A 25327-nucleotide genomic window follows, 5' to 3' on the forward strand; every position below is an offset into this window, starting at 1 on the left:
GTCTTTCATATATTACACAGCAACACAGTGATGACTTATTACACAAAGTTAATGTATGCCTAAAGCTACTAGCTTTTGCAACCATCATGAAAAGCACGTTGGTCAAAGCAAAGCATTGCTTCCAGCACAGCCACTTCATTGTGGTTCAGTCTAAAGATAGACACAGGTCGAGCTGATTAACAATATATATATATATATATATATATATATATATATATATATATATATATATATATATATATATATGATACAGACAGAATTGGATTAGCACAAAATATGTGTGAACAATACATCATTTAAAAGTTTGGATACGTGTAACCTTCAAATCGTCAGTGATGTCAAATAAATTAATATTGTCCGTAACAAGCTCTGCATGTTGATGTCTGCGACAATGAGCCAAAACTGTTTTCCAAAGAAAAAAAGAAGCACCACTCTGTATCACTTTCAATCTTGGACAGGTAGAAGTTGATTATGGTTTTGTAGATCAAAAAGAACAACAGAGTGGTCAGTCTCTCTCTACGTTAACAATCTAAGCTAACGTTAGCTCAGAGCAGATCTGACAGCAGGATCATCAGTAAGATATCTAAACGTTTGCAATGTGAGAAAATCTAACTGTGTAGAGCTAATCATTTTTATAATGCCAAATACAGTTAATCTTATATTAAATCTTACGGAATAGTTTATATGTGGTATCTTAAGATTTAGTTAAAGTGAGCTAAATTGGTAACTAAAAGAAAGCTAGCTAAGCTTAGTTAGGAATTGCTCCAACTGACTGGTGTGAAAAAGAAGAACCCTGGGAGGACATCAACATCAGCAGCATTGTGTTATCTGGTTTCTTACAAACAAGAAGAAGCTAAGTTTATAATTATTGGTACCACTTATCACGTTTAACACAATGTCGACCACCACGTACAACTTTGAGTTGAGCTTGTTTTACAAGAAATACTGTCATTGTAATTGAAATTACATATTTACCCAAACTGTTTATCAGTAGCACTAAGCTAGTTTATTGGTGGGTATAACTTTGGTAGGTGGCTATTGTAATTGATGTTACTGATTTACACGGCTCTGTATAGATGGAAATATTTCAGAACTCATTAAACATATTGCAAGTTAACAGCATGCAAGCGTTCCCATATGGATCTGAGACATAATGTGATTTTGGTGGGAAATGTGCTGGACCGCTTTATCTAACTATAAATCGAGGACTGTGTGTGTGTGTGTGTGTGTGTGTGTGTGTGTGTGTGTGTGTGTGTGTGTATCTTTAAAGTGCAAAAGACGTCACAAGCAGCATGCTGTTGTAGGAGCCTCTGTACAGCAGCGGGGGCGGGGCAGTGTTGCCAATTTAGCGACAAATCTAACGATGTTCTGTAGAAGAGAGACTTCTGCGAGGTCTTTCTCTGTTGCGACTGTCACAGAGATGGGGGCGTCTTGTCGTGGGCCAGGGCCATGCATGGGTGGTTGAATGGGTGAATGAGAGGCAAATTGTACAGCGCTTTGTCCAGTAAGGTAGATAGGTGCTATATAACTACAGTAAATGTACCATTTAGCCTACCATTGTATGAGTGGTTCTCAAGGAACGCTTCCAACGTTCACGCCACCCGACAACCCTGCAAGCAGCAACACCAGGAACCAAGCGTTTAATAACTGCATTTTGTGTCACGTTTGTGATAATTGACACAATTAAGCTGTGAAAAAAATTATAATATTGGGAACCAAGCAATCTTTCGTTCCAAACAGGCACGCGTTCCACACAGCACTGCTAACAAAGAGGAAAAGAAGAGGAAGAGGGCTCTTAGCTTTTAGAGTTTCTGGTGATGGCAGATGGTGGAAGGAGCGACAGGCTGAAGGAGGAGGCACATCCAACATGTTTATCTTGTTCAGGAAGAGGGAACAGAGAGTGACAGAGCTCATGAGGGAAAACAAATATAATAGCAGTGCAGCATAGTGGCAGAGCTGTTGGATAATGACCACTGTACTGACTCAAGTGACTTCAGCCTATCGGTTGTCAGTCAAAACCCGGCTGCAGGACATGACTTAATTTCTGACATGCGTTGTCACAGATGATTCTCATTATGTCTGACATCCTGTCAGAGCCATTATTGTCACACCCATGTTGACCAACTTACACACTGGCAGAATGACAAGTAATGGACACCAAAATATATCATGGTCAGATATCATTGTGAAATGAATGATATGAAATAATGATGGTCAAAAATGACAGTCACTCAGCAGGATTTGCTTTGCTGATACTGGTGACTTAATAATATAGTTAACTCACATTGGATAGGCAGGATGAGTTTCCTGGTTACTCCTTAGTGTGTCTTCTTGTAGATCCCTTTCTTGCATGTTGATCTTAGTGTTAGAGTGTGTGTGTGTGTGTGTGTGTGTGTGTGTGTGTGTGTGTGTGTGTGTGTGTGTGTGTGTGTGTGTGCGTGCATGCATGCGTGCGTGCGTGTGTGTGTTTGTTTACTACTTGAGAATATATCTACGGCTTCTGCCTCTGGTGGATACAACGTCTGTGTGCTGCAAACCCTAACCACTCAGAAAACTAACCAAACCCCTCAGTAACCCTTATGGACTTTAACCTCCTCACCTTTATTTTTCCCCAGCCACCCTAACTGGAATTTTATATTTATGCCCGAACCCAACTAGACCCAAAGGGCTTAAATCTAATTTCTCTCAACTTTGTGGCATTTAAGTAAGGCCGACAGTAACAATAAAAGGTGAAAAAAAGAAAATGTCTGAGCTAAATCAGACACGTTCTGTAAAGGTTATGTACCCTCTTGGGTCAGTTTGGGTTCCGACAAAAACTCTTTTGTGTTCGGTCAGGCGCCGCTAAAACATAACATTTTATTTCTCCAAAAATTCACTTACCGCTTTGACGTCCTGGCAGGGCTTTCCGAGGCATTGCTGAGAGAAAGAGGCGGAAAAGAGAGCAGGACGCAGCCACCATGATGGAGAGGTACCGTGTCCTGGCTGTCCTGTTCTGTCCTGTGTGTTGTTACAGTTCCCCTATGACACAGCAAAAAAATACCCCTCTTAACATCAAAATGCTTTTTTTCTTAATGGACCACTTGGCTGATGTTTAACCTCATCTCTACATTTACTGTACGTTTTCCAATGGTGACAGGGTTTTTATTTACCTCCAATGCAGAGAGAAGCTTGTGTTGCTTGTAGGCTTTTAATTTGAAACATCGTCCAACATCTGACTACTGATAGAATTAGCACATTGCACATTATGGTAATTCCATGTTTTACCTGAACTTGATAAGAGACCAGCCTTTATTTTTCTGTGCTGCCTCAGCATTACTTGGTTAACAGCTAATTGAGAATGTATGTGGCCTATACAATACACACACCATTGTACTGTACCATGGCCATGAGAAATACTGCTTTCTGACTGCTGGCAGCTGGACTTGAGGAAGGTGAGTACAGTACAGGGAGATCAGGTTAAAGTGAAACGTTTTCCAGGTTGTGAACAATGTGACTCATTTTGAACTTCTATGTGGGTAATCCAACTAGCAAAAAATGAACACTACTAATAACAATCACCATTTTAGTTATAATCATTGTAATCTTTCAACATATTCAGCAGAGCTGGAAGTCTGTCCATGCTATTGATGTGACTACTTAGACTTAACCATCTCATAATCTTCCTCTCTGGATAGATGGCTCAGTTGCTGGGTAACATGACGACAAGTGAGTGAACCCCATCTGCTGATGAAGATGTCGTTGAAATATAATTAAAAACATTTTGTTACCACAGAGAATGAAAATAGTTTTTGTTTGACAGTCAAAGTGGCCAAAGTATGAGAGCATGATGGAAACCAGTAGGGACCATTACATTATTATGGCTTACATTATTATATACATTGTCCCAGCAGTATATAACAATAATTCAACATCATATCATTGATGCAACCCAGTAAGTGACATAAAATGGATGGATGGATAGCCCAATTGAATTGTTCATTTAAGCTTTTGTATCAATCAACTCTAGCTGCCTACAATAGCTCCTAAGCTAGCAGTGGTGACAGTGCTTCCTGTCGGTCTGATGATGCTGCCAGCAGCACAATCCACCGTTACTGCCATCCCGCCTTTAGTGCATTGGTGTGTAACGCCTCCTGATAGCCAGCTATGGGTTACAGAAACATTTTATAACTAACACCACTGCCTACAGAGGCAAGAGAAAGACTTAATTGAAACTTGACTTCATTTAGGTCATCCATTAAAAGTAATTAAAATGATGTCATGTCTTCTGTCAATCCTATCACTGACAACATGACTCACTAATCTAAATCCTCTCACTCCATTTATGCAACACTTTGGTACACTAACTCTTGACACAAACGCATGTAACACATGCATTTATCTTTGCCTACATAACCTTATGATAGCCTGTTCCACTGCAGCGACATTTTGGTGAACAGTTACCATGCTTTTACACACTCCGGTCCTCAACTGCTGTTATAGGGCCACCAATCCGTGTGTGTGTGTGTGTGTGTGTGTGTGTGTGTGTGTGTGTGTGTGTGTGTGTGTGCGTGCCTGCATGTGCTTTTATTAGAAAGGTGCATCTCAGTTACTTTCACAAATTGAATTATGCATGTTTGAATAAGCAATAATTTTTTTTCCAAAGCATTTGGAAAGGTCCTAGCCACAATGAAAGGGTTTGGTGAGATAGTTGCACACACACAAGTATTGATTCACAGACACTGACATGAATTTGACTGGGTAGTGTTGATGCGCGGGTGTTGGCTGTTGTCACTCAGTATGAAAATACAACACTGGCTGACTCATGGATCCCCCTCTCCTCTGAGTCATCCCTCTATTTTAGGCTCTGCTTCAACCCTGGCATGCATCAAACTGCACTCTGGATATAAAATAGCTTGAGATTAGAAAAAATAAATGCAGGTGGGAGTGTGTGTGCTTTGCATTTCACTGTGACACAGATGAACCTTGCTGCTGTTTGGTTGGTGTTACACTAATATATCAGGTTGATATTAGTGTTATTATTGAGAAGAAGGCCTTTAGTTTGACAGTGATGCTCTTCGGTGTTATGTAATGGCACAAACAACAGTGACTGTGGGAAAAGCTAGCTATAACTGACTACAGGTGGGTCGTATTAAAAATAATGAGCTGTGGGGTCGTGGACCAGCCATGTCAGTTGTCACGGACCTCATCACTTTTTAACACAGCTGTTTAGACGAACCCCCTCTGGCTTTACCTCTCATGACATGAGATGATGCTCATCAACAAATACAGAGTGCAGATCTGTCTTGTTTCAGTCGCTTTATCTTGTATATGTGATTGTTAGAATCTCTTGAAGATAGCCAGAGACAGCTAGCCACTTGTATCTGGTTAGCATGTAGTGTAACTATTCATGTTGCAGTTGACAGGTCATGACTCAAGTTGGTTCATGTAGCCAGCTATCATCAATGTGCGGTTTTGACGGCTCTACTCAGAGCTCCTCACGGATGACTGAGCTTCTCACCCTATCTCTAAGGGAGACGCCAGCCACCCTCCTGAGGAAACCCATTACCAGCCTTCATGACCATAGGTGAGAGTAGGAACAAACACTGAATGGTAGATTGAGAGCTTTGCCTTCTGGCTCAGCTCTCTTTTAGTCACAACAGTGTGATAAAGTGAGTGTAATACCGCCCCCACTGCTCCGATTCTCTAGCCAATCTTTCACTCCATCGTCCCCTCACTTGCGAACAAGATCCCGAGGTACTTGAACTCCTTCACTTGGGGTAAGAACTCGTTCCCTACTCGGAGTAGGCACTCCATCGGTTTCCTTTTGATGCAGGTCTCAGATTTAGAGGTGCTGATCCTCATCCCAGCCGCTTCACACTCGGCTGTGAAGCGATCCAGTGAGTGCTGAAGGTCACAGACTAATGATGCCATCAGAACTACATCATCTGCAAAAAGCAGCTATGAGATCCCCAGCCCACCGAATCACCACTAAGCCTCAATACCCTGTCCATGAATATCACAAACAGGATTGGTGACAAAGGGAGCCCTGACGGAGGCCAACCCCACCTGGAATGAGTCCGACTTACTGCCAAGAACCCAGACACAGCTCTCGCTTTGGATATTCAGGGATAGATAGAACCTCCCTGTCTGGTAAACTCCATGCCCCCAGTTTGTAACGCAGACTTTCCATTACAAATTTGTAGACTCTAAGTCCAAGCTGCGATGACCTCTGATGACATCACTGGGCTGAAGGTCCTTCCAGCTGTTCCCACAGGCTCATTAGTGCTGCCAATTATGAGTAAAGTGTCCTTTAATCAAGTCTCCATTGTAGCATCGCCATTTTGCAATACTCCAGCTGATGCAGTGTGTACTTTCAGTAAGCTCTCGGTTTCATACTATAGTTCCACTTAACGAGGAAAAGATAACATGAGATAGAACTTTATTTTTTGTTGTGCAGCAGTTGCAGTACAAAGGAAAGAGTGCACATATACATTATAAGTGATGGTGCAAGTACAAAACTATTAATAAAAAGATATGCATTATACGTATGGATATGTATGAGAAGTGGCAGATAGCTATTCAGTCACCAAAATAAAAGTGAGTGTGAAGCCCTCTTGCACTGCACTGAACCATCAGAGTCAGACGAGCTGATGAATAATAAAAAGCTGTGTTTTAGACCGCACATTGTTCCACTTAGGGCTGTCTCCTGTTTCTGTTTTCTTTATCTCTCTCTGTCCCACTCTTTTTCTCCAGTGGTACGAATAAATCATGCAATGCCTACTAAAACTCAGGCATTGTTTGTAGTAAGGGACATTCCCCTGTGTGAAAGTAATGCCAGGCAGGCAGCAAATGAGCAGCGACAGAATGTAAAGATGGAGAAGGAAGAGACTCAACTAAAAGACAAGAATTCAGTCTGAGATTCCCAGTAATGATGCAACCTCTCTACAATAGTTCTTTAAATGAGTCAAAGACCGAATTCTTCTTTTGCAGGGCTTTTTCAAAAAGTTTGATATGACATGTCTGAGTAACTTCAAACACTCATAATGTAAAGTACTTCACTGGCCCCATGTATATATAGCTGTGTCCTCTTTGAATGCTAACATGTTAGCACACAGTATGTAGACATTGACAGTAAGACATTAAAATACTGCACTTAGTTATCATTGGAATTGGTTATGAAGTTATTAAAAATCAAACCCATATCAGAAAGAACAAAGTTTTTCCACCTGCTGCCCAAAAAACAGATTTTCGACCTGTTTCCCAAGTTAGGAGCCTCTTTTCTATCGAGGTAGCTGAAATGTGTGTCCTTACCTGTTTTGTACGGTTCACAATATACTAATTAAGCAAGTACTATATGTCATTTCCAGCTAACATTGTTTTAGGAAATAGAGTTGCAACTTTGAAAAACTTTTTAATTGTGCAGCAGATTAAATATTTTTTTCAGCCAGATGATTAGGTATTGCAGAATAAATGTATGCTTTTAAATGTATAAGTGGCACAAACTGAGACTTTGAGGTACTCTTTAGCATAATGTATGCTAACACATTAGCATGTGCACAAGATGGATACCTACTGGAGGCTCAGATCTGATTTAGGTACCGATCTTCTTGTCACAGCTCTGGCTCTACTTTTGACTTATCTACCCATCTGTGTCTGTAGGTTGGACACATTCTTTCATTCTCTGGCTCTGTTCCTTTTTTTAATGTCTCTGTCTCCTCCTCTTCCCTAAAATGGTAGAAATTTCCGCACACACCTTAGGATTGTGGGCAGCCGCAGGATGAAGGTCCAGAGTAAGTCTTTCACAGGATCTGCAGCATGTACAGTATGTAAGCATGCTGATGTCAGTATGTTGTCATGCATTCATGCTCTACAGTCTGTAACATAACATGGGAATTGATTTTCATCAGAATTTGTTTGTGCTTTATGCATGGAGCAACAGTACTGTGCATGGTTATCGGAATATGGTGTTAGAGTGTGTTTATGAATCTGACATGCCATCAAAACCTTCTGTCTACTGTCAGCCTACTGAACTGATGTGTGTCTGTTACTGGGACTGTGCACTCACTCACATTTTCCTCACCTCAGGAAATTTTTTTGTCCTTTTTATCATATTATAATTGTGTACTGAAAACTTCGAAGGCCAATTGTATATAACAGTGATAAATTGAGGGCCGGCAAACTAAACACTTTATACATTAGTTTGTTTGCTGTATCTCTGACACCTTTGATTTAAATCAAACTTATGGAACAACCCTCGTCATTATATTTCACCATTTTGGAAACTTCACAAATCACGTTGTCTGACAGTCCCTTTCTATGCAACACGAAGATTTTGTCTTATTTGGGTAACGGGCAGAATATGTTAACAACCAAATGACTGGGTGAGGGAGGGAGTTAGGAAGCTTAGAAAATGATTCAGCAAGGAAATGTGTTAGTTTCCTTCAACTCTATAATGCCTGGCAAAACACAGTAAGCCTAACTAGTTATCTTCTAAGGGAACCTTAATTAAGTCTAGCCCTTGAATGAGGCTTGGTGACATTAATGATCATGATTGAATTTTCAATGCATAAATGGCAAACAGCTGCTGGTTCCACATTGGTAATTGTGAGAATGTGATTTTCTTTGTCTTATGTGACATTTAATCAAATATATTTGGACTGTTGCTCAGACAAGATGTTGTGATGTCATGATGCACTGACACATCCAGCAGTGATGTCACGATGCACTGGCACACCCAGCAGTGATGTCACGATGCATTGACACACCGAGCACCCAATAATCTTTTAATGAAAATCAAAAAGCTATTATTGAATGACCACGTGGTTGTAAACATAAAGCACCAAGGCCAGTTAGCTAACAGGGACTGTCCTTCACCCCCACTGGGTCAAAGCAGGTGGAACAGGCGAAACCCTTGGTTTCTGGGCTTGATGAACCATTTGGAGAGAGTGCGTGTGTGTGTGTGTGTGTGTGTGTGTGTGTGTGTGTGTGTGTGTGTGTGTGTGTGTGTGTGTGTGTGTGTGAGAGAGAGAGAGAGAGAGAGAGAGAGTGACTTTTTCCCCCTCTAACTCCATCAGCCTTTGCCGAGCGCCGGGCCAAGAGTTTCAGCCGCTCGTGGAGTGACCCTACCCCTGTCAAGCCTGACTCACTGCATGACTCCAGAGACAGTGAGTCAATGCTCTCTCAATCACCTACACACTAACAACATCATACTTTACAATACAATATACTTAATATGATACTCTAGTGCACATGCAGGCTTTTAATACAGATATACAAACCAGAGATGGGGACTCAAGTCTGAGACTCGGACTCGAGTCGCACTTAAGTCGCACAAACAGCTGACTTCAGACTTGACTTGCGACTCGACCCAAAAGACTTCAGACTTGACTCGGTCTTGAGATTTGAGACATGTCACAACCTGTTTTCATGCAATTATTGCTTTTTTATTCATATATTTCTATTTTCTTTTATTGGCGCATATACGTTGGGGAAATGTATGATGAGCTGCATGTCCCCTGCCCTTTGCCATAACGTAACACATGCGCTATGCCTTATGTGCGCGCACTCACATATAAAAAAATGCATTGACGATGGCGAAGTCCTCCCGGAGTTGTGCCTTTTATCATTAGTTTTGCTTTCAATAACTTGGTAAACAGTGGCAGTAAGAGAACAGCTACATGCAAGGTGTGTGGCACCAAGATAAATGATGCCGGATCAAGAACGTCGGACTTCACCAGGCTTCTCCAAACGCACCCAGATAGGTCAGTCACTTGTTAATGTGGAAGAGACATTACATTTAGCATATATCGTCACAGGTAACAAGCTAACCATCGCAAAGTGTTATGTGGGGGAGGGAGGAGGAGAGGTTAGTGAGAGCCAGTCCCACAATGAGCTTTCCTTAGGATGTGCCCTTTCTGTGTCTGTAGCAGAGAAAGGGGAGGTAACCTTGCTCCTTATGACCTCATAAGGAGAAGATTCCAGATCGGCCCATCTGAGCTTTCATTTTCTCAAAGGCAGAGCAGGATACGCAGGGCTCGGTTTACACCTATCACCATTTCTAGCCACTGGGGGACCATAGGCAGGCTGGGAGAATGCATATTAATATTAACAAACCTAATAAAGTGAAATTTTCATGCCATGGGACCTTTAATAACCTACAAATCATCCAGCCCTGCCTACTGTGCGCCATGGATGTCTGAGCCTCAAGAGACTTTTATTTCATAAGTCCACATTTATTTATTTCAAGAGACCTTTATTTTGTATATCCACATTTATTTATTTCCGTGGACTTTTATTTCCTATTGCCACATTTATTTATTTCCCTCTCTATTTATTTCCAGTTCTTATATGCAAATCGGGCGGCGTGGTTATCTCTCACATTCAGAACAAGGTGAATGGGACTTCTTTGGCAGACCGACAACAGGACAATTTTAACAATTTTTGCCATCTTATTCATCACTAAATTCACTTCTGAGAACGTTTTAGGTGAGAAATTAGCCAGCCAGCCAGCGCCTGCCAGGGCCGCTAGCTCGTCGCTCGGAGAATGGGAGAACCCAATGTAAGCTGGAGGTCTCTCACACACACACACACACACACACACACACACACACACGGCCACAGCGCAGCAGGCACAGGCGGGGGAGAGAGAGAGATACCCGTTTCTCTTCGAGAAAAATTCCCATTCACCTTGTCTCACTTCACTTTCAACGGAAATGTTCAGTTTAATATGAATTAGAGCAGTCGTTTGCCCGCTAGCTCACTTAACAACGCCTCAGCTGTCGTGTCAACCTGCAGTGGACAGAGCACCACGAGCTGCCTGTTGTGGTGCTCTGTCAGGTCAGTGCTAGTTGGTGGTCTAGTTACCCCAGAATAGGGTTGCAGTTGCACTCTCACTTCGCCAGCCTTTTTTTGCCCACGGTTCTGTTCTGAATGTGAGAGATAGCCACGCCCCCTGATTTGCATATAAGAAGGTGAAATAAATAAATGTGGAATTAGGAAAATAAAAGTCTCTTGAAATAAATAAATGTGGACTTATGAAATAAAAGTACCATGAAATAATTTAATTATTTATGTATTTATTGCCTCTTTTATTTATTTCATCCATCCATCCATCTATTTATTTACTTATTCATGTATTTATGTATTTATTAATTAATTTATGTATTTATTCATTTATTTAATTCTGAATAAAACTGCATTCCATAGACTCAAGCTCAAAGACTTGAGACGCAACTTTGACTTCCAAAAAATGACTTGTGAACATCTGACACAAACACATAAGCACATGCCTTTAGATGTATTTTTCCTATAACACACATTGTCGCTGTCTGTGTCTGGCTGGATGCATAAAGAGAGTGTTATTGTGTTGTTTTGTCTGGTCTGCTGTCTCATTTTAACTCCTCCGTCAGTCCCTCCCCTCTGTGCTGGAAAGATGAAATAACAGGTGCAACACTTTTAAATGGAGCACCCCCTCTCTAATCCTGTTATATGTTATCCTTTCATCTCACCCTTTGTTCCTGTGTGTGTGTGTGTGTGTGTGTGTGTGTGTGTGTGTGTGTGTGTGTGTGTGTGTGTGTGCCAGGTGGCGAGCTTCGAACCTCCTCAGGGACACTAGATGAAGGGCTGGACGAGGACGCCGACTGGGAGGAGGAGAGGGAGATGGAGAGAGTGGCCTGTGAAGGAGAGGACTTTATCCCACCTAAAATCATGGTGAGAATCTTGGCAATCAACTTACAATTTGACTTTGAAGTTCAACAAAATATATCCGTCATGCAGCCAGGGGTATTCACATTTCTCTGCATGATTCCTGTTTTCCACAGCTGATATCCTCCAAGGTCCCAAAGGCTGAATATGTTCCTAATATCATTCGTAGGAACGACCCCTCCATCATCCCCATTCTTTATGTGAGTAACAGCCATCAACAGCTAAACACCACCACTATATTTAGGTTTAAGGCATTTGTGCTGTATGCATTTAATAAGTCCTTTAGTGGTTGCAAAGATACAACATGCTATCCTTACGTCCTTACCATGAGCTAGGCCTCAATGTGGTGCAGAGAGAAGGTTGTCACCTACAGTCTGCCAGGCGTAGCTCTATATTGTCACACCTGATTACACTTTCTTTAGCCTATACTGTAGTTTGTCAACTTCCGCTGGGAAGAAGAGCTGAGGCTCTTGGAAATTTGATCCGTTAAAAGGGTATTCTATCATGCACTGTGTTGGAAAAATGGATAGTTTGATCTGTTGGTTCCGCTATATGAAGTCAGGTTATCACCAACATTATTGGGATTCATCATCTGGGGCCATGCATGTATGTACAATATTTCAACAGCTGTCACATTATATTAAAGAGTATGTCAGGGATGTGCAATAGCAGACTTGGTCCCAAAAAGCAGATTGGAGACAAGGAGGCAGCAGGAAGATTGTAAAGGTTTAATAAATTTAAACAGCTTACAAACGAAAGGTGTTCTGAAGCAGGCAGGTAAAAAACTGCCAACAGAGATCCAAACAAAAATCAATACACTGAAAACCCTGAAAACTGGGAAGAGCAAACACCCATAAGAAATATACTGCACAGGGAGCGCCACAGGGAATGATGCAGGGAGTAACGGCGATCTGACATCAGACAAACAAAGCACAGAGACTAAAAACACGCCCCGTTGCCGCCGGAAAATCAGCCAGATTTCACTCATTTAGGTCGGATATCCGTTGCCTTAGGCTTTCTTTGTGTTGGCATTCTAACCTCTGGTGGATTTGTGAGGACTATGGTTAACTGCTCCTCAGATCTCTGCAGGGTAAATCCAGACAGCTAGCTAGACTATCTGTCCAATCGGAGTTTTCTGTTGCACGACTTAAACTACTTTTGCATGTTATAAAAAAACATAGACTATTGGATTTTCGAAATATGATCAATTTGAAAATGGCCTGTTTGATATACAAGGTTCTACACTCCCTCGCTCCTCCACCATTGAAGGACTTTATCAAATCTAAAGAAAATTTGCAGAGGACCACTCAAGCCTCTACTAGAGGAGACCTGATAATACCCCACAGGCGTACCACCTTCGGTCAGACGGTTCTGTCTGTCCGAGGTGGGAACCTGTGGAATAGTCTTCCTCTAACATTGAGAGAATGCCCTACATATAGCTCGTTTAAAGCTCAGTTGAAAAAAATGGCTATGGGCAAACCAAAGTTGCACACATTAGTGGGTATGTTGTATCTTTTTCTGAATTGTTTTTATTTTGTAATGTGTATATGGATATTTGAAGTTGAATGAATTTTTAAGTCTTATGTGAATACTGTATATAGGGCTTTTGTTAATTTATAAATGATAGACGATGTACTTACTGTAGATGTAAATTTTATTATGCAATGTTTTGTGACCTGTGTGATCTTAGCCCGTGGGACTACGGATGGAAATTAGCTTTTGGCTACAATCCGGCATGTTTACATGCATGTATTCCATGTTTGTTCATTAACATGCACTGTCCCAATCAAATAAATAAATGGAATGTACACGTTCCACCAAAACCAGTTCCTTCCGAGCCTATTTTGCAGTGGCACCGCAGCTTTTCTCCGGTGCTTAGCACCGCCCACTGCTAGTCTGGCAAAGCGAGACTACGAGGGTCGTAACGAGGGACAGGTGACATGAGGGCTGATCAACAGGTGAGACACATCAGGGCAGAGCAGACAATCACAGAGGCAGGAAAACACACAAGGCAGGAAGTAAAACAAGACACGACACAGGAGAAACAGACACTACAAAATAAAACATGAACCTAAATTACAATTAAAAAATTATATATCATTAGAGAGCAGTAGTTTGCAACCTTGCTAGCCACGCTAAAGATGGCAATGTTAGTCTTGTGGACAGTCAGTTGATTGGGCCATCACTTTTGGTCCAGATGGAAATGTCTTAGCAACGATTAAAGAGATTGCCATCAAATTTGATACAGACATTCATGGTCCCCATGGTCCCAGGCTTCTGACTGTGGTGATCCTATACACTGTAAAAAATAGTGGACGTAGCATCAGTGATCATTGGTTTGTGTGTGTGCCATTCTGAAGCCGGGAGTTTGCATTTTGGTCGTCACTATTTTGGTATTATGGAACCAGTACAGACCATACATGGACAAGAGGGAGGAGCTGGGGATGACGTAGCTTAACCAGTGTCTCAATGGTTTCAATGGATAAGCATTGCTAAGCCTCAGTCCTAACTGACAGGTCCTATAGCATCCCCTGCTTCATCCTTTATTTTAAAATAAATGGGACCATCATCTACTAAATGAACATCATGCTCTATAGAAGAAGACTTTAAACTAGAGATTGAGACCATGAACTAATTATGAAAATGTTTACTGAGGTAATAAATCAAGAGAGAAATAGGCTCATTTCCTCATAGACTTCTATAGAAACAGACTTCTTTTTGGAGCCAGAGGAGTCGCCCCATACCTGGTAGTTAGAGAGAATGCAGCTTTAAGGAGCTTCAGCTTTGGCTTCACTTTTCTGCTGCTTTGCCTTACTAAATGGATTGGCACAACATTTTGTTCAGGCAGTCACGAATCCTGCAAAGTTAATTATAATTACATAATTATAATATACTTTTCATCAATTATTGGATAGATTGCCATGGAATTTGGAACAGACATTCACGTTTACCTCAGGATGAGTTGTATTGACTTTGGTGATCCTCTGACTCTGGCGCCATCATCATCAGTTTTCAATAATAATAATAATAATTTGATTTGAGACCAAACACCTGCAGAACTACAGACGTTCCCATCAGCCTCAGCTGGACTTTGTTAGAATAAATTAGCAAATGATAGTATGTAAATATACTAAAATAAGATCAAGAACATGGTAAATGTTGTACATTACACATCAGCATGTTAGCATTGTCACACAATGCACTAGCATGGCTTAGGTGTTTATAAAGGATCCCCATTAGTCATCTCCTTGGTGAAGGGGTCCAACACAAGACAAACTGTCTTGGCTTTAGACTAATACTGTGTCTCACTTCTCTACTTACACTTAGTAGTTCAGGGTTTCTTTCCCATTACATTAGAATTGTTTTCAGACCCTTAGAAATCTCAAATCATCCAGTAATCCACAAGAAAAACAGATTAGTTATACAATAGATATACAATTGTGTTGCATAGAGGTTTTTCTCAGCTTTCCTATCCTATTAGTCACCTTATGAACCTGATTTTTGCCTTGTTACCATCCCAGGGGTTGGGAACCGCTGCAATGTAATGTTGATGTTTGAGGAATTTAAATGTATTTTGCTGTTGTTAAAAACACTCATCAAAAATGTAATGGATTGTTATTGTGAGTATGAGTTAAATGAGAACTCTCAGAATATATACGTATAGATATATCCAACTTTAACTCCTTTACAGTGATGGCTGTAGATGAGCTAACGTTCGGTGTAGAAAATCATTGCATTTCTGTTCTGTTCAGTAGTGATTAATGAAATAATAACGCTAATCTTCTAACTTTAATCTTCCATTCGAAGGACCATGAACATGCCACGTTTGATGACATCCTCGGTGAGTGTGACATGTGTGGGTTTTGAAATGTTCTCAAGCTCTCAAGTAGAAAGGTTACTCTCCCAGTGTAAATGTGGAAAAGATGAGGGTGGGATAAGTTTCAGCTTGCTGGAGAGCAGAGATGACTCATAGTTTTGTACTGTGTGTGTGTGTGTGTGTGTGTGTGTGTGTGTGTGTGTGTGTGTGTGTGTGTGCGTGTGTGTGTGTGTGTGTGTCAAGGGACAGCCAATTAATGTTTCTCACCATTATGTCTGAGTGGGAAAAGTGACACCTCTCTCTCTCTGTGTGTGTGTGTGTGTGTGTGTGTATTTCCCTGGCCCAGAGGAGATAGAGAAGAAGCTGATTGGCTACAGGAAAGGCTGTAAGATCTGGAACATGCTCATTTTTTGCCAGGTGAGTGACAGGAGACACATTTTTTTAAGTTTCATGTTATATTTTGGGACAAATATTTGCTTTTGGCAGTTTAAATAAAAAATCCCTTAGTTTGAGCCTTTAAAGCATCACTGTGTCACATTGTTATTTTTTGTGATTTATAGCCCCCTATACTTCTACACCGCTGTGGTAAATATGGACAGTTGTACGCGTACAGTTTTTATGACACAGCCAAAACATCAAGCAACTGCAATAACTATATAGCAAGCCAGCTAATATTACCTACTAGTCCAACAGCTCGCCGTCTGTCTGCAGCCTTTTATTTTACCAGGCTCTCGCCAGTAAAACACATCTCCTGCTGCCTAGATGATATACTGCATATATATATATATATATATATATATATATATATATATATATATATATATATATATATATATATATATAGAGAGAGAGAGAGAGAGAGAGAGAGAGAGAGAGAGAGAGAGAGAGAGAGAGAGAGAGAGAGAGAGAGTAACAGCTACCCCTTTCCCCAGGGAGGCCCAGGCCATCTGTACCTGCTGAAGAATAAAGTGGCCACCTTTGCAAAAGTGGAGAAGGAAGAAGACATGATCCAGTAGGTGGACCTCTATCACCGATCATCATGATACAGGGCAAAGAGCAGGCATTATCCTGTTTAAATGTTCATACATAAATAGTGACAGAAAGGAAGTGAGTTAGTCATTATGTTCAGTATACTGTAGTGTGTGTTTAGAAATTATTCTGGACATGCAGCAAGTTATAGATACTTATATATTCCTGTCAACCACACTCCGTTAGAAACTTTGGTAACACTTAACTTGAAGGTATCTACATAATGTAACATGACACTGTCATGACACAGTCATGACACATGAACCCTAACCGTAACTCTAACCCTAACTCTAGCCCTAACTTGTCATGACAAAAACCGAATGACACTTACTAAAAGAAGCTATGAAGTTATGTCATAAACGTTTATGACTTGTTTATAGTGTTTATGACACGTTCATGACAGTGTCATGTCACTCTTATGTAGATAAAAGTAAAGTGTATCCGAAACTTCTAAGAATAAGATAGATGGTTCCTTTGTTCACCCTTTCAGATTTACCTTTTACATTTGAATGAGTGCAGCTGGTATAAAGCACGTGATGGAAATCTCTAACCATAAAGTGCCTCCACATTGTATTCAGAATTGTGACTGTTATGCGGTTTGGACTCTAACCGCTCAGCCATGTCTTGTTGCTTGTGTTAACGTCTGCAGGTTCTGGCGGCGGCTCAGCAGGCTGATGAGTAAACTCAATCCCAAGCCCAACCTCATCCACATCATGGGCTGCTATGTGTTGGGCAGCGCTAACGGAGAAAAGGTACTTCTCTTTGGTGTCATGACAAGCAGCAACAACAAATAAGACCCCACTAGTTAGGGCACACGTTTACATTAAAGGTCTACATGCAGCATGCTTACTCATAATCTCTAATATGCACACATACACACACACACACACACACACACACACACACACACAGTCTCTCTAATGAGGCGCCAGAGCATTTTAGCATATGCATGGTGCAATTATAAAGGAGGGAGCAGTTTTTATACAAGGAAGTGATTTTCTTATAAATCATAGGGACGAGTGTATAAATTATCTTCAGCTCTGATCCTGCTGTCATGCACAGGCAGGGGAGGACAAACGCAGCACTTTGGAAAGACAGAAAAAAAACTCCTGACACCCCTTTAATGAAGTTACACCCACTCAGCCCTGCTGCAGTTACACGCTCACACATTTACACACACAGCTCCTCCTGCCACGACCCTTCAGCCCCCACAGAGACTGATACACACTCACTATATGCAGGCACCCACACACACACACACACACACACACACACACACACACACACACACACAGCATATGGACAGGAACATGCCCACACACTGAAATATTGATGATAGAACCACTGTACTACTGCTTCTTAAGATGGCTTACTGCTGTTTCAACCTTTGTTCTGAGAAAACACTTTTAGAGCTTCTTCTGCCCAGTTCACGAAAACCTCTGAAATCTTAAGTGAATTATAGTTCTGTATTAATATTTCAGGGCTACTGTGGGTAAAAGGCCATTAGATGCATACTGTATGTTTGTGTTCACCTCGTGCTTGAAATGAAGTGTTTAATGCAGTGTGAAGCTGTGAGGGAGGTCAGACACTTATGGCGTTTTTCCATTACATGGTACCTGCTCGACTCGCCTCGACTCGGCGCACTGTGCGTCCCTTTTCCATTGCAGATGTTAGTACCGCCTCAGCTTGGCTGGTCGTCATAGCGACTGCCGTGGGCGTGGCTTGGTAGCGTTGCATTTCCCCCGACTCATTTCCTGGTTCTCTTTCTCCGTAAACAACATGAAATCAACAAGATAGTTAACTTTTCCTGCTCCAGATTTCCCACCGTGGTCAGAAAGAACAGGGGAGACACTTTGTTTCTCTCACAAAATGACTCTAGCGTTACTACTCGCTGCGGAGCTAATCGCCGGCACTCTCTCACTTCTCCCTCGCTCACCAGCTACACACACACACACACACGGCGACTCGACACACACACCAGCTCACAAGTATAACCATCAGGCCACTTGTATGCTACGGAGAAAGCTCTGCGGGGAGCCTCCAGCAGCAAAAAAACACCGCTGGCTAAACTATTTTAAAAAATGCCGTCTGTCGCTAGCAATGCAGTGATCAGTGACGATTCTTTCCGACCAATCAGCAGCCTGCAGGGTTTCACGTCACCTTCTCGGCTCGCCTCAGCTCGCTTGGAACCTCGACTGAGGAGGTACTAAAAAAAGTACCTGTTAGCAGGTACCAGGTACTTTTTTTCGTAATGGAAAACCAAAAAAGGCGAGTAGAGTTGAGGCGAGGCGAGTAGGTACCATGTAATGGAAAAGCGCCATTACAGAGAAAAACCACCAGAGGATGATATCTGAGGGTCTGATGAGCCTGATAATGATGTTACATGTGGTATGTTAGTACAACTCCAAATCAGAAAAAGTTGGGACAGTATGAAAAACACAAATAAAAGAAGAAAGTAGTGATTTCTAAATGTACTTTGACTTGTATTTCATTGCAGACAATGTAAACACAAAATATTTCATGTTTTGTCTGGTCAACTTAATTTCATTTGTAAATATACATGCTTTCCTGTCATTCAGACCTGCAACACATTCCAAAAAAGGTTGGGACAGGAGCAATATAGGGCTAGTAATCAGGTAAATTGGTTAAATAATGATGTGATTTGAAACAGGTGATGTCAACAGGTGATTGTAATTATGATTTGGTACAAAAGCAGCATCCAAGAAAGGTCTAGTCCTTTAGAAGCAAAGATGGCCAGAGGATCACCAGTTTGCCAACAAATATGTGAGAAAATTATTGAAATGCTTAAAAACAATGTTCCTCAAAGAAAGATAGGAAGACATTTGCTTATTTCACCTTCAACAGTGCATAACATAATTAAAAGATTCAAGGAATGTGGAGGAATTTCAGTGCGTAAAGGAAAAAGGGCGCAAGCCTAAGCTGACCAACCGTGATCTCCGATCCCTCAGGCGGCACTACATCAAGAATCATCATTCATCTATAAGCGATATCACCACATGGGCTCAGGACCACTTTGGCGAACCTTTGTCAAGTACCACAATACGTAGTTACATCCACAAATGCCAGTTAAAACTGTACTGTGCCAAAAGGAAGCCCCTATGTTAACAGTGTCCAGAAGCGCTGTCGACTTCTCTGGGCTCGGATGCATCTGGGATGGACCATCACACAGTGGAAACGTGTACTGTGGTCGATGAATCAGTATTTCAGGTATTTTTTGGGAGAAATGGACGCAGTGTGCGCCGGACCAAAGAAGAAAAGGATCATCCAGACTGTTACCAGCAACAAGTCCCAAAGCCAGGGTCTGTCATGGTATGGGGTTGTGTCAGTGCCCTTGGCAAAGTTAACTTGGACTTCTGTGATGGCACCATTAATGCTGAAAAGTACATAGAGATTTTGGAGCACAATATGCTGCCTTCAAGAAGACATCTTTTCCAGGGACGTCCATGCATATTTCAACAAGATAATGCAAAACCACATTCTGCACACATTACAAAGTCCTGGCTGCGGAGGAAGAGGATACAGGTACTTGACTGGCCTGCCTTCAGTCCCGACCTGTCTCCAATAGAGAATGTGTGGCGCATTTTGAAGCGCAAAATGCAACAACAAAGACCCTGTACTGTTGCCCACCTTAAGACTTGTTAGCAGCAAGAATGGGACAAAATTACACCTGAAACACTTCATCACTTGGTGTCTTTTAAGTGTTGTGAAAAGGAATGGCAACATTACAAAGTGGTAAATGCTTTACTGGTCCAACTATTTTTGAAATGTGTTGCAAGAACCAAAATAGGAATTTTGTTTTTTGGAAAAAAAAAAAAAAAAAAAAAATCATGAGGAACACATTAAATTATGTGCTAAATCAAAGTACATTTAGAAATCACTACTTTCTTTTTTTATTTGTGTTTTCCATACTGTCCCAACTTTTTCTGATTTGGGGTTGTATTTTAGTGGTAGAGAATTAGATTAATATTAGGGCTGATATGTTAAAATGAGGTTTTTGCAAGTTTTTTTGCTGCCACAACTGACGTGGTCACGTCGTAGGATCACTATGACTGGCAGGGCCATAGTCATAGTGCACATATACATACAGGGCCCTATCTTTCACTCAGCGCAATTGCCTTTGTACACCGACATATGTATCATTCCTATTTTGCACCCGACGCACAGCGGACTTTTCCCTCCACAGACGCACGTCGGTAAATTAGGGAATGTATTTGCGCTCCCGGGGGAGGTTCAGCGAAAAGAGGAGGCGTGTTCCGGCGCATACGTTACTTGGTGCTATTTTGCAGTTTAAGAAAACAAATCTGCCACTGACCAGGAAAAAACTGGTCTAAAGTCAGTGGTGATAGTCTAAAGTCAGTGGTGATAGTCTAAAGTCAGTGGCGCTAGTCTAAAGTCAGTGGTGATAGTCTAAAGTCAGTGGTACTAGTCTAAAGTCAGTGGTGATAGTCTAAAGTCAGTGGTACTAGTCTAAAGTCAGTGGTACTAGTCTACAGTCAGTGGTACTAGTCTAAAGTCAGTGGTACTAGTCTAAAGTCAGTGGTACTAGTCTAAAGTCAGTGGTGCTAGTCTAAAGTCAGTGGCGCTAGTCTAAAGTCAGTGGCGCTAGTCTAAAGTCAGTGGTACTAGTCTAAAGTCAGTGGTACTAGTCTAAAGTCAGTGGTACTAGTCTAAAGTCAGTGGTACTAGTCTAAAGTCAGTGGCGCTAGTCTAAAGTCAGTGGCGCTAGTCTAAAGTCAGTGGTACTAGTCTAAAGTTAGTGGTGCTAGTCTAAAGTCAGTGGTACTAGTCTAAAGTCAGTGGCGCTAGTCTAAAGTCAGTGGTACTAGTCTAAAGTCAGTGGTACTAGTCTAAAGTCAGTGGCGCAGTTATTCAGATGCTATTTTAGGGGCGCTTGCTTGGCCATAATGTAGCGTGTGCACAACACGCATACACCTTGCTTCTCTCATCTAAACGGACGCAGCAGTTCCCATTTTTGCAAACCATACATAATTACAAGGAAAAATATTACTGAAAATGCGCTTCAGGTGTTTGGATAGATCAGGAGGCACTTTACAGTACAGTCCTCAAAAAGTGTGTGTGGCTTGTTGTGTTTTACACAACATTTCCATGAATCATGGAAGTGTTGATGACATAAATGAGGAAATATTAGAGGACTTAAGGAGACGTGATGTTGAACTACGGCGGGATTGGACACTACTGCGGGATCTGGTCCGGGAGTAATGCGCGATGCTCTCCTGGTGGAGCGGGTGGATGGAGATGGAGTGGGGGGAGGAAGGGGCACAACAGGTGCAAGTGGTGCGTTTGGAGGCCCACGCTCCATGGCTGCAGCAATCCTCTCCAGACCTGAGGAGATGAGCCCGAGAGGCCACAGCAACATCGCCACCCGGCCAAGACGGACATTTATTACTTTGTCGCATCCCGGACAGCTCCCGCTGGCGTGCGCCAGACAAATCCACCGTTATAATAGCAATCCGCCATGGAACAAGCGCGCCTGCTCTTAAAGGGAATGTGAGATGACGCTCTGATTGGTTTATTGCACGTTACACTCAAACCCCACCTAGCTACTTCAGACCAACCCATTTTAGATTTGCGTTGGGCGCAAGACTCATTTACCCGCCGGTATCATAGCAACAGCGGCCGAGATCCGCCCACAAAGTTACTTGCGTTTTGCATTTCATACTTGCGTTTCAGATCGTTAAAATAGGGCCCAAAGTATTTAAAGTCCAGTATAGTTCACAGGCAGAGTTTAATCTGCACTTTAGTTTGCATGATTTGGTACTGACTTTCATATAAATGTTTCCACCAGGCTGTCAGTGCTTTATGTTGTCATGGTAATTATTACATGTTTACAAGGCTGGACGATCAACAAATCAGTGGCTGTGATTGAAGTAGTTGATTCATATAAATTCAAGATTCACCTAATTGCATTACTATAATAACATACAGGCCTGTTAGACAGGAAGATCAGTTTATGTTTAATCTATCTAATATTGTGCTGGTCATACTATACAATGATTTATTGTTTATCTTTGTTAAATAATGCAGCAGATAAAGAGCTTCAAAATAATCACATTTAAATCGCAATAGTGGTTAAACAAATCGCAATTAGGATATTTTCCAAAATTATTCAGCCCTAATTCATATTTATAATAAATCAATAGAACTACTTATGAAAATAGAGTAACATAAAGGCATGTCTCTAATATAAGCCTTGTTTAAATACAGCTGATACCCTCTGCGGCTAAATAAAGGCCACTATGTGAGAATGGACAGTATTAAATGCTACGTGTAGCACATTTCCAACAGCCTGTGTTGTGATGTAGAAGTCCCACAGGGACTGTACATGCAGGGACAGCTTCTGCCTGTTTGCACTCCTGCAGGCTCGGCTGGAGAGCCACTATTAATAGACTGAGTGAGCTAGCTTCAGATGATGCTCGCTCCACTCCACCCTTTTATCACTCCCTACAGCTCCATCAGCCTGCCTACACTGCCAACACATACATTTACATTTGAAAAGAAAGAAGATAAAATGAACATCTGCCACAGAATATAGTTGTCTGCAGTGTCAACTTGATTTAAAGTGGATTGGTCATTTATCTTGTCGCGATGTGGTGCTGCGTTACAGCTGTGCTAGGGAGGATGACCCATGGGCACAGGAACCACATTATGGATTCTTTTGAGTTTTGGGAATCAGAGCATTCTGCCAGCTCATGTTTTATTTGTTCAGACAGATTTCCAGCTGACCAGACCCTGGCTGGAAAAACAACCATTTTCAAATTCTGACAGAGCCATGCTAGCTATTTCCCCCGTTTCCAGTCTTCATGCTAAGCTAACCAGCTGTTGGCTATACGGTACTTGAAAGAAAAAAACTATTTTGTACAATTACATGTCCCCATAAGGGAAAATGTTGATATATTAAAGGGAAGGGGCCTTGAAATCTTCCGAAATATACCCAAAGTTTCTCTCAAGAAATTACTTAAATGCTGAAAGTTTTCCTTGCAAGATAACAAAATAAATTTCTTAAATAATAATAATAACTAGAACTGCAAGCAGTTATGACGGGGCCCAAGCCTCCGATGCCATTCGCCTCCGATGCCACTCGCCTCCGATGCCATTCACCTCCGATGCCACTCGCCTCCGATGCCATTCGCCTCCGATGCCAGTCGTCCGCGACGCCCCGGGGAGCTGCGCCAGTCGCCCCTGATGACCCGCGAAGCTGCGCCAATGCGGGACCTGATGCATTACGTAGGGGGGAGAAACGTTGGTGAATATCGAGAGGTTTGATGCACGAGGTCTGGGGTACTCTGCCGTTGCAAATGTAGTAGTTAATAGTGACTCTCCATGCATATACAGAATAGCTTTAACAATTCTCTACCATAAACAAACTTCTTAACCCCCCTGACCACAGGGGACAGCAGGGAGAAATGAGAGAGTGACTGAGAGGGTGGAGGGGGGGAGGCAGGTGTGGTGTTTGAAAGAGCAGGGCAGGTGGTCAGGTTGTTATAAATGGTGTCGTAGGCGCCGATTGATGTTTTCCTCTGAGGGTGCTCGCATGCGCACGTCGTTTAAAAAAACGTAAAGTAGTCAAAAGTTGTTTGCATTTCAGAACCTTAGGAAATGGACAGCAGCCGACACGAGCACACGCGCCTATTAAGTCGATAATAAAGCCGTAAAGTAGGCTTTCAACTCAGTAGGCTTTCATCTCACAGTGTATCAATCTTGGATATAACAGTATGGATCAATTTAAAAATGCCCGAAAAACTCCAAAAGACCCTACGCTTCGACTATTTCTGATTATGAAGTTATAAAGTTAGTATTAAGAAGTGCCGTTTGGCGTTGCATACGACATGCTCGACCTCAGAATGGATTAAAAAGCCCAAACTGGTATATACCAACATATGTTGACTATAGCGCCCCCTAATGGCCGATCTTTGCCAAATTTGGTACAGCGCCTCGGAACGCCATGCCGAACGAGCACAACAAATTTTGTGTTGATTGCTTCTCCAGGTAGGGAATGAGTCCTTACCCCAAGTGAAGGAGTTCAAGTACCTTGGGGTTTTGTTTGCGAGTGAGGGGACAATGGAGCGGGAGATTGGTCGGAGAATCGGCGCAGCGGGTGCGGTATTGCATTCAATCTATCGCACCGTTGTGACGAAAAGAGAGCTTAGCCAGAAGGCAAAGCTCTCGATCTACCGGTCAGTTTTCGTTCCTACCCTCACCTATGGTCATGAAGGCTGGGTCATGACCGAAAGAACGAGATCCAGGGTACAAGCGGCTGAAATGGGTTTCCTCAGGAGGGTGGCTGGCGTCTCCCTTAGAGATAGGGTGAGAAGCTCAGTCATCCGTGAGGAGCTCGGAGTAGAGCCGCTGCTCCTTTGCGTCGAAAGGAGCCAGTTGAGGTGGTTCGGGCATCTGGTAAGGATGCCCCCTGGGCGCCTCCCTAGGGAGGTGTTCCAGGCACGTCCAGCTGGGAGGAGGCCTCGGGGAAGACCCAGGACTAGGTGGAGGGATTATATCTCCAACCTGGCCTGGGAACGCCTCGATCCCCAGTCGGAGCTGGTTAATGTTGCTCGGGAAAGGGAAGTTTGGGGTCCCCTGCTGGAGCTGCTCCCCCCGCGACCCGACACCGGATAAGCGGACGAAGATGGATGGATGGATGGATGGATGCTTCTATTGTGGCAGAGATATTGCAATTGCAAATTTCCCATTTAAATGCATTGAGTTAGTGGGCGAAACAAATAAACGTTGCTTATAGCGCCCCCTAAAAGCCAATCTTCG

At 42.2% G+C, this 25327-nt stretch overlaps 1 protein-coding gene across 1 annotated transcript in view; it reads left to right on the top strand.

Annotated features, from left to right (window-relative positions):
- nsmfb (NMDA receptor synaptonuclear signaling and neuronal migration factor b) overlaps window positions 1-25327 on the top strand; it is a 50638-nt gene that overhangs the window by 20695 nt on the left and 4616 nt on the right. Inside the window, exons 5-13 of the mRNA XM_028578757.1 lie at window positions 2900-2968; window positions 7717-7769; window positions 9054-9143; window positions 11561-11688; window positions 11799-11882; window positions 15490-15523; window positions 15846-15916; window positions 16432-16511; window positions 17178-17280. Coding sequence (XP_028434558.1) covers window positions 2900-2968; window positions 7717-7769; window positions 9054-9143; window positions 11561-11688; window positions 11799-11882; window positions 15490-15523; window positions 15846-15916; window positions 16432-16511; window positions 17178-17280 — 712 coding nt within the window. The remainder of the gene's footprint in view (window positions 1-2899; window positions 2969-7716; window positions 7770-9053; window positions 9144-11560; window positions 11689-11798; window positions 11883-15489; window positions 15524-15845; window positions 15917-16431; window positions 16512-17177; window positions 17281-25327) is intronic.

The sequence above is a fragment of the Perca flavescens genome, chromosome 5 (genome assembly GCF_004354835.1).
Source record: "Perca flavescens isolate YP-PL-M2 chromosome 5, PFLA_1.0, whole genome shotgun sequence".
NCBI lineage: Eukaryota > Metazoa > Chordata > Actinopteri > Perciformes > Percidae > Perca > Perca flavescens.